The 16,356-nt window shown below is 37.9% G+C and overlaps 1 protein-coding gene and 1 long non-coding RNA gene across 9 annotated transcripts in view; both read left to right on the top strand.

Moving 5' to 3' along the window:
• The window catches only part of map4l (microtubule associated protein 4 like), a 126,140-nt gene extending 118,051 nt beyond the window's left edge, over positions 1–8,089 (top strand). For all 8 annotated transcript variants that reach the window (XM_067604945.1, XM_067604950.1, XM_067604949.1 and 5 more), the window contains one exon: positions 996–8,089. In XM_067604945.1, the coding sequence (XP_067461046.1) occupies positions 996–1,000 (5 nt within the window). In that variant the 3' untranslated portion in view covers positions 1,001–8,089. The remainder of the gene's footprint in view (positions 1–995) is intronic.
• Positions 8,090–11,904: 3,815 nt separating this feature from the next.
• LOC137193472 (uncharacterized) lies at positions 11,905–16,066 on the top strand. Its single transcript, XR_010930836.1, has 3 exons — positions 11,905–12,092; positions 12,596–12,690; positions 16,002–16,066. It is a non-coding gene; the product is annotated as an uncharacterized lncRNA (long non-coding RNA).
• The last annotated feature ends 290 nt before the right edge of the window (positions 16,067–16,356 follow it).

Below are 16,356 nucleotides of genomic sequence, written 5' to 3'. Positions count from 1 at the left end.
CCCCTTTATGATGGGTTTCGATAGCATATTATGGAATTCAAATCCAGTATTACAGAATCCATATCCCCTACCAAATCTTATTAGTTTTACTTTTAATCATTTGCAAGTAACTAAATGCTAACTATCAGCTGACAATTTAGTGACAATTTAGTGAATTCACAACCTGAAAATGAAATGATAAGAACAGTGATGTGTCTTTTCACTCACAAACAATATCTAGCTGAATACAGACATCAGCCTTTCTAGGCTTCTTTGCTAATTAAAACTGTCTGAGCTTAATGATCTTGGCTATACGTTCCTCAAGGTCAGATTCACATTTATTTTAATTCTGTAAGGTACCTCTACTACAGTACACAGATACTATAGATATAGCAGATACCCAATGTCCACTGTTTCAACATATGGAGAAATCCCAAAGCTTAACTTGCCTGCTGTGCCTAGTTACAGTTGCTAAGTTTTGATTGGACAATCACCATTCAGGGGTTTATCAAACGGTCAATTGCAGACACACTCGACAATAAATAAGTAGATACTATGTGTATGCATGCATGTGTGTGTACCTCCTCTCTGCTATGTGTCTGATTGAGTGGGGCGGTAAAAATAGCAGCGACACTTTGCCACAAAATTAAATTATGAAGAGACCCACTGAGTAAAGATTAGCCAGCCTTAGTGGATAAATTCATTTCTGGCACTGCAGCTGCTTCCAGACTCCAGAGTTCAGAGGGACAACAGACTTCTGCCTCCTGACACGGTTGCCACACTCAGCCTAATTGATGGATGGCTTCAGTGATAATAAAATAAAAAACAGGGATGTTTTGTAATTCTGCCCATAACTCATATGAACCTGCCCCAGACAGTAACGGCCTATTAGCTAGAGACCATCTGGCTGGTGAAATTTAGACTCTGGAAATTTCCACCCATGTATCTGCATCACTTTTTTTCTCTTCTCTGTTGGTGACATCTCTTTCCTTAACCCGGTTTCCTCCCCTCCACAGATTGAGTCTCAGTGACCTGTAGTTTTTGGTGGGACACACATGGCGCTCGCCGACCTGCCAATCAACCGACCAACCAACCTACCACGGCGCAGTCACTTCCCTCTGGCCCCGCCCTCCATCTCGCCCACCGCAGCACCAAACTGACCGTTCGCCTCTCAGTGTTTCTCTGGGGTCCGCCGCCTGCCAGCTTCCCGCTACCAACCCTGTCCTTTGAGCTCTCAATGCCCTCGGGTTGACCTTTGGCCCTGCCTACCACAGAGAAGAGCACTTGCTGTTTGTCTGTGTTTCTCTGTGTGGGGTTCCACCAGCTTCTCGACTGATAAAGTTCCCTCGTAAGCACCCCAAACCCCAAATCTAACAACCTCAACGCAATAAATCCACTATTGTAGTCAGTGCTGTATGGAAGTATACTGAGCATAGCCAGTTTTTTCTTCAAATATTTCCACCTATGAGTCTAATTACTGTTTAAGCACTAGTCCTCATAGTCCAAAAACCCTGCTTCAGAACTTAGTAATGAGGCTCTGGTCCCTCTTACAGGCCCTCACAATTCAAAACCACCTTGATCTCCCAATCTTGTTAGCAGACATTATGCTAACACTACTTTTTACCCCACCACTGCTCACAGTCCACTTGTCCGCTGGCTACCAGCCAGCAGCAGGGCAAATACTATTAAGTCTGCTTTAAATACACATTTTGCATCCTGTTATCCAGCCAGCAATCTTTCCAAAGCCACAGTATCTATAATACTTGCACAATGTCTCACTATAGGTAACTCTACAGCTCACTCATCAAACATGTCTTCTCCAAATCCATTGCAATTCTTTAACCTTGGACTATTAATATCATGATGCTCACAGCTAGCAGTGATCGGTGCAAAGGACAAGGGCTGATGAATGAGTAGTTCAAAATCAGTGCAGAAAAAGATGCGTTCATTTATTTGTGAGGGAACTTTTATGCCCTAACACAAGGCTGCAACAAAGCAGTTACAATTAGAAAACATTTAATGGTGTGATAATCATGAGAAAGGTGGGCATAAAGTGATTAGGGAACTCTGCTGCTGCTTTGGTTAGACTTGGCTCAAAAAGCTTTTGGCACTGAACACAGGTATTTGATCTGGCATCCGAGAATTTTTAAGTAGGATCACAGTTAGTATTTGACCTTGAAGGAGTGAATATTACTTAAAGCTGAAGGTTTAACCTTAAACAGGCGTATTAAACCACTCCGTAATCCTAACTCTATATGATGAGTGTTTAACCCTAGCCCTAAACTGCTAGCAGCTGCACCTTTTATTGCACATAAACCATTAACAAACAATATACTGTATGTAGCACTTTCCTTATTGCTGACAATGTCAACCACCATGTCACAGGCTGCTGTGTAATTCACTAAATCAACATGCACAGGTCTATGAAGTGTATTATTATAGTGAGTGTGTCAGCATGACTAAACAGTTATGTTCACATTCTGCTGGCAAAACTGAACCTGTAACACTTTTATTGAAATCAGTCCTGGACACATGGTATTAGCACAAGTCCACAAACTACTGTGGATAATTCAGCTCTGTAGTTTGGGTTGATGAAAGTATTTTTAAAAAAGACAAAAAACAAACAAAAAAAAAAATCACACCCCAAGCAATAGACCTTTCTCAGTGTGAGACTTACAAACCCTTAACCTTTAGCTCTAAATGAGCTCACATACTTATATCTTCCACCCTTTGCATGGCATACATTTCAGGGGCACCAATCCCTTAAGTGAGGGATCTCCTACACCATAATTCTTTAGTTCCCACACAGTGTAATCATTACAGGGCATCAAGCTTGATCCCAAACCACCTCATACACCTTATCTTCTTTGTGGGGGACCCCGGCAGTCACTATGATCTGTATATAGCATATACAGTCTACATGTGTCTATTAGAGACAGACAGACAGACAGCACCTTTCTTCTCTTGCGCATGTGGCACCTCCTGGTCATGTGGTTCACTCCAGTGGAGAGGGGTGGGGCTACAGACCCCCACCCTCTTTTAAGTCCTCCCACTTAGCCGGTGCGTTGTAGAATCCTCTCTGTGAAACCTGCTAATGTTCTTCACGCACACACACACACACATACAGCACACACAAGCGCAGAGATACACTGGAAAGCACACACACGCTTGTTGGTGTGCATGCACACATACACAAACAGAAATACCAACACACACACACCGTATAATACACACAAACCGAAATCAGCACCCTAAAATAAAAAAAAAAACGTTATGTTGCTCATTAAAGCATCTCTCTCTGTTCTAGAATGAAACCAACTCTTTATTGTGTTTTGGTGGTCTATGCTGATATTGTTAAAACAACGATGAGCTGTGTCGGTGTGTTGTTCCTATCATAGTCATTGTCAGACATTTTCATCATAGGCTCACCTCACCCAGCTTTCATCTCGTCTATTTCCTCTTCCTTTGTTTCACTGCACCTCTCTGACAGCAATACAGTGATCTTAGCTGGGGACGCCTCCCGTTACCCACGCATATAGATGGCGTACAGACAGAGAGAGATGGACAGACAGACATAGAACGACCACAGAAGTTAACAGATAGTCAAGGAGAGAGGCAAGTTGTGTCATTTGAGGGGAATAATGTTACATTCATGGCAAGTCTGAAGTTGGAATTTTCTTTGCAACTTTAAAATTATTTACTGATTTATTTTCTAGAGACTCTGTCTAGTAGATAGAACCTACTAAAAGCTACAACCAAGCCACTTGAGGTGACTGCTGCACAGTAGCAGATGATCAAAATGATCAAGTTTCTAGTTTATATTTTACCCTACATCTGTAGTGTAAATAGATGGAAGCAAATAGCTTTTTAGAAGTTTGTTTTTTTATATTTTTGTTCAGCACTTTCTTGTTTGTTTTGTATAGGATATCACTGGATATTCAAAAGTTATTAAAAGCAAAAATTCTCAAAGATTAAAAAAAGAATGATCAAAAAATGATTTCACTACACTGGACAGCAGGAACTGCCCAGCTCCAAAATGCCATGAATGCAGCAGTATTTCAGCAAGGCAGAACCAAGAAAGGCCTGCAAATACTGTAGTTGAGACCATCCAGTGGTATTTGAAGTTGTCTTTGAAGGGAACAAATCTGTTCTTGTAAAATAGAGATCCACATTTTAAAGAAAAGTTTGATTTTTTTCTGTTTTTCAAAAGAATCATACAGTAGCACGCTCGGTTTTAAAGGGAATGAAAATCAAAGGTTAATAAGAAATAAGCATGAAGTCGTCATTATTTCTGCTCAGTTTCAGCCTGTTTGTACTATTTTAATATATCACCAAAAATTCAATTTTGGCATTTTGAGTCTTGTAAACCAACACTGTGATGTGATTTTGATTTTACAGATCAAAAACATTATTGTGTGTGAAAGAAGTAAAACAAGTAGAACCAGCCATCTTAATGAGGAAGGCTCTTTCCACTCACTGTAATTCTATGCATTGTGCATTAAAGTCTGCGATGGTCTCCGGTGAAACAATGAAGGATTAGTGACGTGTTTGTGGCGTGTTGCCGTAGTTGTCAGATGTGTGAAGTGTTACCACTGCATCCATCCTGTAGAGAGCGCTGACGAGCCTCTGGAACACTGATAGTCTGGCTCTGAGACTTCAAAAAAAGGCTGACTGAGAAAACTTACATCACCATTAGAGAAGCTACAGTAGACCTACATACTGTCTCTCATCTAAATTAGCTTTGATGACCATGCTATATTATTGTGTCTGGAATACTAAATACTACTCGAATCATATTAATTATGTACAGCTCCCCTTCAAACTCTAAAGTCTTGTGCACTTTGAACACAGTCTTGTTCATTTCTTGATGCACTGAAGTGATATAAAAGTTGCTTTATTGTATATTGGTCAAACATTGTCAGCTGTGTACTGTACATGTGTGCTTTTGGGAGCAAAACAGTCTTGGTAGTTAGATACAATTATGATAATCAAAGAGCAAGTGATCAAATAGTCAACAATAAAGACTAGACAACTAAAATCACCATATAAGCATATTTGATATTGTACTATTCCCTCAAAATCATTCTCATGAGTTGCCTATAAGTAAAACATGATACATATGTGTGGATCATATGTGAAACAAAAATGTGAATCTTTCTTCAGGAATAGAAGAACAAAGGGATGAAAGCACTTTGCTAGGTGTAGGTAGTGGTGTGTGTATATAAAATAGGAATAAGTAGTAGTCTTAATGTGCATTGGAAGCTCAGTGTATGAGTACGTTACCATATGACGGGATGAGCTGATGTTGTGTATCCTGGATGACACATTGGTACTCTTTATCTTGGTCAGCTTTGTGGATTTTAGTGGAGCTTTGGTCATCGGTGTTGTGCTATTGGCTATGATGGTTTAACACTCAACTCTCCAGTCTGCCCTCATGTTGTTCCTGGTTTTTACTTTTTGACCAAGCTACAAAATCAAATTTCACAAGTGGGCAAGTTTATAGTCAGCCAGGTTAAAGGACCACACTGAACTATGAGGAGCGTGGCGAATAGTCACCTTACTCAATACGTTTCACAGATAGAATGTTTTCTCTTGAATGATTTTCAGCACTTCAGCATACAGTATGTTCAGTAACTGTAAGTGATTAGAAGTATCATAAAACTGAAAATGAGTTTAGTGTAGAAATAACTTCAGTGTCGCATGGTTAAATCTTTTTTATGAGATGTGTGTAAACCTTTGAGGTTTGTACTGCGACATGTGAAACAGATATAAGATTTGATGAAACAAATGCACTTTGAATGACAGATTGCTGAAAGATTTAAAGCATTACTTGCTTGAGTGAAGTTAGCCAGACAGCTAAAGTTTGTGGAGCTGATGTGCATTACTAATGGTAAAGATTTGGTTATGTCTGTTTTATAATTTATGAAACTACAGGCCATAAAAGACAAACTAATATTGTGACTTTGCCTAGCGGTATCTGTGTATTTGTCGGCCGATAAGTAATGAAAAGTTGCAGTAGTACGTAAATGACAAAGATATGTTTGAAGTAATTTAGAAACAGTGACGTAACTACAAAGTAACCAGAAAGTTTAGTTTTCAACTCTAAAATGTCCTGCATGCAGCATATTTTGGTCTTTAATTAAGTCTTTAATCACCTAATTTAGAGGAATACTTATTAAAATGTTTCAAGTGTTGATGTACACAAATAAGTATCACCTGATAAGTTGTTATCAGATTTTGAAAACTCAAATATCTGTATTGGTATCTACGTCAGAAATCCAATGTTGGTTGAGCTATACTTCACATACTGTATGCTAAAGCAATAGCACGTGGACAGAGTTGTTTATTAGAGGAAAATGGTTCCAATCCTCCCTTTATATAGTTGGAGGGGAGACTAATGGGCTACCTTATCTCTTAAAGTTTAGGTTTAATATAATAACAGTGGATATGAGTAGGTTTAAGACTAGAATTATCATCAGTATCGTTAACTGAGGTATAAAGTTAATGTTGCAGCTTGGACAAAAGGTAATAACCAGATTCACTCTGATGTCCGTCCACAACTGTTTGATCCCCAGTTATACTGTAGCGCTTGAATACCACCCGTCCACTAGTATCTCACACTGCCCATTGTATATAGATACCACCATGTTTTTATCACTCTAGAAGAAACTCAAATAAATTAAAATCAAACAAAAACATAAAAAAAACTTACTTCTTAACAGGGTGTTGTGGATGTCGACAGATGAGCTTTCATGTTCATAAACCTGTTACTGTTAAGGTTAATAATGGTATTATTATAAGACTGAAAGCATAAGAAAGGAAAGGTGTACTTTTTCTTTTTTCAGAGTCTGCCTTTTTTCCTCCAAGAAAAGGGCTGCTGAAGTTTCAAGAATGTTTTTAAAATGTATTAAAGATGCAAGATTATGAATACATGTATGAGGTTTGTCTCTGTTCTGTTTTGGAAGATAGATCACATATGGAAACACTATTTACCGGATTCAAACTGACGGGCAAGAAGGGAGGCGGTGTGTGTCGTGTTTGGTATGATCTGATAAATGACTTGGAGAAAAGTTATGCAAAGAAAACCTGGAATCACAGAAAACTAAATGACAAACTTAAAATTGGTTGGCAAAGTTCAGTTCTTTCAAAAGACCAAAAACAATCTAATTAGTTTCCACAATCTGATTGGTTTTCGCTTCGGTTTGAAATGCACTAAATGTGGCACTGGACACACACTGGCCAGCCCTGTCTTCCGACTACCGCTACCCCCCAGTCAGACTAACAGTAACCAGACTTAGTCTTTTGGCATGTGGTACAAAGTATTGTACTGTATTAGACAGCTCCTATATAGACACCTTGACATACCTACCAACACAGAACTGAAATAAGGGAAGACTTGGACAAAATTATCTGTTCAGTGTTAATAACAAAGGAAAATCATGTAAACTTTTGGAACAATGTGCACTATTGAAAAGCATATAATAAATTAATTAATATTGAGCTCAATACTACATTTGAACTTGAACTGTCCTTCTAAAAGAGACAGCTAATTGCCTGAAATGTAACAGGACAAAGTGAGAAATCCAGAATAAAGTGGAGTGTTGGTAGATATGCACCTGGAGCCCCTAGCTATGTCTCCCACCTACAGAGGCTTGCCAGCATCACAGTGCTGAAAAGTAGTTTCTCTACTTGTGTTCTTCACCACACTTACCAGATTTAAAACCAGTATTCTAACTGTTAACTGTTACACTATTGTATGTTGGTCTTTTTTTTTCTTTTGCACTTACTTACTTACTTTGGTTGTGGGTATCTCCTACATGTCCAAATCTGTCATCATAAATTAAGAGGAAACAAGCAAAATAATCTACTTTTCAGTGCTGTGGAATGGATCCACTGTAGTGTGTGCTGTTTTATTCTGTAGGGCACAACACCATAGCAAGAGCATGCAGAAGACAAACAAACTGCTGGTTGTTAGAGGCATCTGTCCTATTAGATAGAGCTCATCTCCCCCTCCAATTCTGAATATTTGGTATGAAAGAGATGTTCATTGTGATTATTTGTTAACCAGTGATGTGAATATTAATCATGAAATAAAAAGATGAGCAAAGGATCCAACAGTGTCACAGTTGTGTCATTACTTCTCTGTCCATCTACATATTTACTAATGTACTGTATTTTATTAATCATTGTACATATCGATTGACTTTTTTAACCTATAGTAGGCCATAATCAGCAGTTAATCCAAACTATACATTATATAGTAACTAAGAGTGTGCCTGGACAGATGAGTTTTTATGTATAGTGTGGTTTTAGAATCCTAATTTAATCCTTATCTTTTTTATCCAATAGGTGTATATCTTGTAACCAGTCACAGTTTTGTGTGCTGTATTGTCAGAAAGATGATAATTCTACTTTATGTTTATCATTGAGCTCATAGTGGGTGGTAGTGGTGTACTGGAGACCATTATATTGAAAAGTGTTCCTAATTTTTTTGTCCACTCCATTAACATACATGAGGGGGGCAAAATATTATGAACACTTTTCAATAAAATGCTCTCCAGTACACCACCACCACCCACTACGAGCTCAATAATAAACATAAAGTAGAATTATCACCTTTCTGACAATGTCAACAAAAACTGAAAATGTTTCAGCTTTGTAAAAGTAGAATTTATGACTGAGCTGTTGTATTGGATTGCATTAGATTGTACAGGTGTACCTGATGAAGTGGCTGGTGAGTGTATGCTCTACTGACTAAATAAACAAATAACAAGCATGGCAAAAAAAAAAAAATGCATCAAGCTCATGGGACAGATGGAGTGGTCTCACCCACTTTGTCACAAATATTTTATTATTACTAGTTATGCTTTATCTTTAGTGGCGTTTTAATGTTGCAGCTGGTCAAGGTGGAACTACTTTGAACTATTGTACCTTGTATATTTACACTGGCAAATGCTGAAGTAATGCTGAGATTTTTTAGTTAAGTAAAAGTATGTACACATTATAAAAATACTCCACTACAACAAAGTCTTGCGTGCAAATGAAAAAAGTACAGAGGTATTAATTGCAAAGTACAAAGTACTCATTGGCCCCACTGTGTTTAATAGCTGCAAAAATAAATGCAGTGAAGTAAAAAGTACATTTCCGTTGGAATGTAGTTGAGTTATCACTCAAGTGAAGTAGCCTACATGTACCTAAAAATTGTACTGAAGTTCAGTACATATAGTACATTGTACTACATGACAATGAATCATATCATAAGCTGAGCAAAGACTGGACCTCATATATCTGACGTAACTTAGCAGACTGTTGCTGCTATAGCGGACGTTGACAAGGTAAAGAGCTGCAGGTGTGCAGGCAGGAAAGGCAGGAATATACTACCGAGTGGGCCTACTGGCGGACCGGAGAACAGCAGGTTTGTAATGGTATAGAGGTCTGGACAAATCCCGGTTGTAGGTGGAATTAGACAAGCTGCTGTTACTGTGTGGTGAAAGGCATTTGAAAGTCCTCAAATGTGAAGTGTTCAGTTTCTGTTCCACTCATGGATGAATAGTAAGAGCTGGATAGGGAGCTGCTGCTCAGCCTTGCAGCCAATTTTTCCCAGTGGCCACTCGCGGAATTGCAACGAAAAATCCCCCTGCGGCCCAAGAAGCATTTTCCTCATAGACCACCATTGTAAAAGAGACGTCTGTAAAACTGTTGACAGGACACGTCGAACTGCAAACAACGTCAGTTATGACTCTTTCTATCATGAAATTTTGATCCATGGAGGTTTTATATTTGTAAAATTTTCCTCGAGCCGACAAAAGCGATTTCAAAATCCGTTACGTCATCATTATGTAAAGTCTATGGACCGAGCGGTAACTCGCGGGCGGGGCCAGCAGGAGAAACACTACTGCGCACATTCAGTAGGCCGCACTACGCGGAAGCAAACCCGGAAACTAGAAACTTTTTTTTGGCGTATGCGCCATGGATGTATTATAAGAGCTTTTATTACACATCCATGGTATGCGCCCATTACACATCCATGTATGCGCCAGGCGAACAATTCCTATAGGACTGATTTTTAGTCCGGTATCCAGCTCTTATAATACATAAATGGTTCCACTCTGCCACCACAGTAATGGTGGCGGCAACTTAGTGGGCCGCTGTCACCACAAATACCTTTAAAATAGTACTCGTGTAAGTACAACGTCCGACTAAATGTACGTAGTTGAGTTAGTTACTTTACAAGTCTGTGGATGTGTAACGTTTAGGCCAACTTATTCTCAAAATGCAATGATATGCTAGTTGTTAGCAAAACAGGTAAGTTAAGATACACTAGCAGTTGCTGTCTTTGTTCAACAATATTAAATGCAGCCACTTGCTCACATTTCACACGGACACTATAGTAAAGACAGCAATGTCAAGAGACAACGTTTGTTCGCTTTTCTGTAGTTTATTTTTGTTTAACATACATAAGTGAAGTGGTTTGGTCAGTGCCTTAACAGTCCTCTGTCCTGCAGGTGTGACTCTTCCCATGCAATGTGTATATTTAGCCTACTTTTTTTCTTTCTTTTAATGCGGATAACTTGTCTTCGTATCAAAAATGAAGTGGAATAACATACTCTGCCATTTAAACCAAATACTGTACAAATGTATTTTCGTACTTAAGTAAAATTTACATAACGTGATGTCACTTGAAAAAGATTTTTTTTTTAAAAAAAGGACAGTGCTACATTACTTTTTTCAAAGGTTAATCTCCATTCCACTGAGAAATATATGTTTCATCGTATAACGTACAGTACTTATTCATACTGAATAATTTTCATTTGAGTTTGTGAAGCAATGAATGTTGGACGAAAAAAACATTTCTTGAGACAAGATTGAGGAGACGAGAAGACAGGGCTCAGTACAAGCTAATGGCTAGTTTAGATTAGCTAATGTTACTTACGTAGCTTTAATTTGATTAGATGTGTTGAAATTTAGCGTCTCAAAATGATACAACACATGATGGTGAGGCGTTAAATTCATGGCTTTGTTGAGTTAATATTAGTTGCTGTATCTGAAATTTCTCAGACCTCATTTCCAAAATGAGGTCACCATAACCTAATCTTATTCCCATAGGTATTTCATGTAGGCTATTTCTATATGTAGCCTATTGTTAGCATGTGGTACTGTAATAAGTCAAATTAGTTATTAAAATGAAACTGTAGCCAAGCCACAGAGACAATAACTATAATAGGATTTTGAAAGTGGTTTTGGATGCCAATAATAAGATGTGTTTATCACAGGTTCATTACATGTTTACGTGGTTTGTTAAAAGAGATCAAGTTGTTCCTCCTCAAGTTCACTTTGAATAATGTCAATGGCAATAGTGACCAAATATGTAGTACAGTTAGACCTGCATGTGCACGTTATAGCAGGCTTTAGGATATTTCCGGGAAAAATATTATCCTTTGTGCTTGATTTAATTCAGCTTTCTAATGTCATCTAGTAATATTTTCTACAATTTGAACACCACATTTTCAAGTCTTTTTTTTACAAAGACTTCCACAGAACAAACTCAAAAAAGGGCTAGCGCTACAATTGTACCACTGCTACTTTCCTACTGGATCAGTTGTGTGGTGTAAAAATTATTTTTTGGGTTAACACATATGAAATAAACTTGACCAACATCTTCAAGTATTTCGTACTCTCTGCCTTCAAGGTTTCGGCACCAAGAGCTTTTGTTGAGGTTAACGGAGCTGGCTCTTCTCAATTTCCAGAGAAAGCCATTGCAGAGACTTGGCATAGATACAAGACAGTTCTCTATGTCAGCAGCAACGTAATTTTGCAAACACATTTGCCTCACTTTTTTGTCACAATGGAGTATCCAAATTAGGCAAGCTTTGATATCAGGGTTGTACCACCCTGTGTTAAAAATGGGTGAGTGAAGTTCCAGAAGTCAGTCGTACCCTTGCTTCTACCCTTGTCCTTGCCTTCTGGCATGGTGGTGTATCCTTGAGCATAAAGATAACCTGTGAAATTCATGCTGGATGCCTTTATAGCACTGATGATTTATTGGACAGCTTGGGGACAGCTTATGACGCACACCAGAGGAGACAAGTGTACATGAAGACAAGCTGCAACAGGTGATTAAGCAATAGACAGACAAATGTGCTGTTTGGCTTCAGCCATCTAAAATGAGGAAGACTAATACTGTATAGTCTACTGTAAATCAGCATGCAAGAAAAAGGCTTTAAGCATTAAGAAAACTTTCTTTAAATCTTACTTTTATGTGAAACTCATCCAGACATCCTTGAGTGACCGAAAACTATTGCCCTTTGTATGTGCATTTTGATCTTACTCACTGTAGCTAGTCTAGTATTTATCCAGTGAAAATGGATGACTTACTCAAATAACATCCTGGCAAGGACAGGAGTGTGTGCTCATTCACCCATGTGAGGTGCACATTCCAATAACTGTCTTCTACTGATGGACATGTACCTAAAGTTTTATTCTCAAGTATAAACCAGATCTGGCTCAGTTTTTCCTAGAACTGATTAGATTAAATTGAAATTGAAATTTGATCTTTTAGGTCAGGTAAAACATTGTAGCTAGTACTGTATGTGTAAAGTCTTGTGTTTTTTTGCAGCGACTGTAGAGCCAGAGCTGGGAAGAAAAAGTGAACAGGGAGGAAGGAAGGTCAGCACCATGGACAGTGGCCTTTCCCACTTTGGCCACAGAGAGGTACACCTTGTCCTAATCCCACTTGAAGTAAAACAGCTTAGACTCAGCCATTACATTTTCTCCACTACATTTAAAGAAAGTCCCTCTTTACAGTGTATGACTGAACTAGACTAATGAGCTACAAGGTGAACCATGTTAGTCCCTGACTTCTTTTGAGAGGGAATTAAATTCACATTCCATACAGTATGCTGCCAACCTCAACATGTGAATTAACAAAGCTGCATGTGCACACATATTCTGAATATAGAAGTCATAGTTGCACAACATTGTTTTGTTTTTGTATCAGTTTTTGTTTTAACGATCACAAGCTAAGCAAACCCATCTCAAAAACATCACACCATTCCTAACACTGAAGCCATGGTTGAGCAGTTGCTACCTGACGGAAACTCAGAAATTGTTACTTAACATTGCTGTCAACTATGCACATTTGGAGCAATTTGACATCTCAGTGATAAGAAAAACACCTCTGATTGGTGGAGCTCTACTTAGGATTGTGAATGTGATATCTCAGGAACAGCTTGAGGGAATTTCTTCAAATTTGGCAAAAACATCCACTTGGAATCAAGGATGAACTAATTAGATTTTGGTGGTCAAAGGTCAAGTTCACTGTGACCTCAAAAAACATGTTTTTGGCCATAACTCAAGAATTCATACGCTAATTATGACGAAGTTCAACACAAATGTTGAACAGGATAAAAAGCTGAAGTGATGACATTTTATATCCAAAAGGTCAAAGGTCAGTTTCACTGTGACATCATAATGTTCTGCAAAAACACTTTTCTGGCCATTATTCAACCCCATAACTCAGGAACAGAAGGGAAGATTGTGACCATATTTCACATTTGGTCAGATACTGAATTGGTGATACTAATCTTGGGTGTCCACCTTGAAACTGTGGTGATTGTACAGATCTTCTGTGCTGCCGGGTTGAAGATGTGTGAAGTATCCACGTTTTAGAAGCAGCAACATCCATATCTGAAGCTTTGTCTACTGTCACAGCTACAACTTTGTGTTCTATCAGAATCAACTTCATTGGCCAATCATGTGAACACATGGGAGGAGGAAGGAAAGTACACTTAATACCTTTTATTAAATTCCTTCAAAGTCTTCACTACAAATATTGTATGAGTCTGAACAGACATGGATGTAAACTGCAACTTGACTGGTTGGCGGGGGTATACAACCACGAGGCAGTATTTCTAGTTTAGATGTGGGATACACACACTGGCACATACTCACTCACATACACTACATAATTGTACAAGCTTATGTACAAAAGAACACAATATTATAGTATCTTATGAAGTTAGTCAGCAGGACTATTTTCCCTAGAAACAAAAATAATTTCTGTAGAAAACCTTTGTGCCCTAAATCAGTTTTTAAGAACTGTACACAATTGTGAAGGAAGATTATGTTCTGTACCAGCTTGCCCTTTTCATTGCTTTGTTATTTAGGTCCTCCCAATCCATCTGTTGCATCTATTGTTGTAACTTATAGGCAACATACTCCACCAAGGTCCATAAACTACAATACAAATCCTCTTGACAGCAACACCTGCTGGACCACAGACAAGTTCTCCATTTAGTTTTTTCGACAGATTTACACACATACACTAAAAGAACTGCCATGGGGAACATAGACAGCACTACAGATTTAGTCAACAAGTGTCATATTTGCACACTGTCTGTTAAACCAGAACATGTATTTACATATATAGTTGCAGATGGAACTGGAAGCCATACTGTATAGGCCTTAACGCCTTAACAGTATGAACACAGTACTAAGGGAAGTTGTACCACCTGTACCTTCTATTAATACAGGCCTAATGCTGACTTTAAGTAAGACTGATTTTAAGTCTTGGACAGGACAGGTATTGGCTATAGTCAAAAAATGTAGATTTGTCCTCAAAGACATAAACAAAATGGTTACTCTCTTGATTTTTCACTTTAAATATAGCTATTTTAAACAGAAGGTTGTGGGTTGTCATCAGGACAGGAGTGTAATCCACCAAAATAGAGCACAAAATCAAATAATACTAGTTTTTTCAACAGGTTAACATTGAACTGGAAATGGCATATTTTTATAACTCGCTGATTCCCATGTTTTATGTTCCAAAGGATGTCATACACTTTGGCCCTGATATACCAATACCTTATCAGTGAACCATAGGCTAGGTAACAACAGGAAGTTCCTCAGTTCGTCCTCCATACAGTTGACATACATAATATTGACAACAACTTCATGCCAGAATTCTGAGCTCCTTTACTTAGCTCTAATCTATTCCAGGCATTAGCCTTCCATCAAAGGTCCCATTCCCATTCCCAGCTGTCCACAGTCCTTGTATCTCTGACTTCTGCAATCACATATCACAAGGGAAGGTGTGAGGCACCTTGACTCACTTAAGTTTGAAATCTGAGCCAACTCTGGTTTCAGATGAGGTTGCTATTGTTAGAATGCTTGTTATTTACTGAGGGTCACTTGAGGAGGTGTTGAGTATTGGACCCTGCCTCCATGTGTCCTTCTCTTGTCTTGCCCTTTCTCCTTGCCTCCATTCAGACAGTATAGTAGGTAGTGGTTGGTGTGTTTGCATTCAGATCTGGAAGACTCTCACAGATTAAAAGATTTTTCTACTGGTGAAGCACTGAACATTGCACATAAGAGAGAAACAGGGCAAAAAGGTAGGGTTTGAATTCCAATATATTTGAACAAGTTTTGCAAAATAATGTATTATTAATTGTGTGAAATATTTTATGTAACATATGCACAATCAACAATGTGTGGACATTATGTATGTATCTGCATTTTTTATGAACTCTTAAAACAATGTGTGCAATTGGAATGATATTGTTTGTAATATTACATAAGCTATGTTACTTCTTGAATATGTGAACAGATAGTAAAGAAATATGAAGTTTAAAAAGTTGCGGTGAAAATTTTCGAGAAAAAGTGTCTACAATTATGGTTGCTCTTTTTTTAGAAGATGTTTAGACAAAAGCTTTCCTGTCCAACAATGACCTCTGCTGTCTGTATCTTACTAACAGATTCAGAGTGGTGATATTGTTGTAATTAATTACTATTAAAGATGTCTGCTTTAGTGACAAAAGTTATTATATATTGCATTTTACATATGTGAACATATCTGAATTTATTCTCACACATCTATTGTAATGCATTTAAATGATTTGCTGTGATGTAGAACTCTCACTTTATCTGTAATTTAAAATTATACTTAATTGAAAGACAGTAGAAGTACCTTTGGTCATAATTTCCTTAACATCTAATGTTTTTTTTTCTTTTCTGAAAAATCTTAGGCTTTCATTGTGAAACAATAGAAATACTAGGACTGAGGCATCTTCAAGTACCTACCTAGTAACAGGTGAGCCTATAAGAAAATGACTGGCATTTGGTAATTGTATCTGATATTTTATGTTAACAGGTTCATAACAGATCAATAATCAGACAGTTATCTATATCTATATAAATTAATATATCATGATTATAATGTAACATGAAATAAGCTGTGAAGGTTGTGGATTTATACTACAATTACAGTCTTTACTGATGGACAGTGAAGTCACATAGATTTTCATACATACATGACTTGATTTTAACCTCTAACACTTCTCACTATGCTGGGCTCTGCTGTCTGTCCAGAAAACTTAATTT

The sequence above is a fragment of the Thunnus thynnus genome, chromosome 12 (assembly GCF_963924715.1).
Source record: "Thunnus thynnus chromosome 12, fThuThy2.1, whole genome shotgun sequence".
Taxonomy (NCBI): Eukaryota; Metazoa; Chordata; class Actinopteri; order Scombriformes; family Scombridae; genus Thunnus; species Thunnus thynnus.
This window is presented reverse-complemented; position numbering and strand designations above follow the sequence as displayed.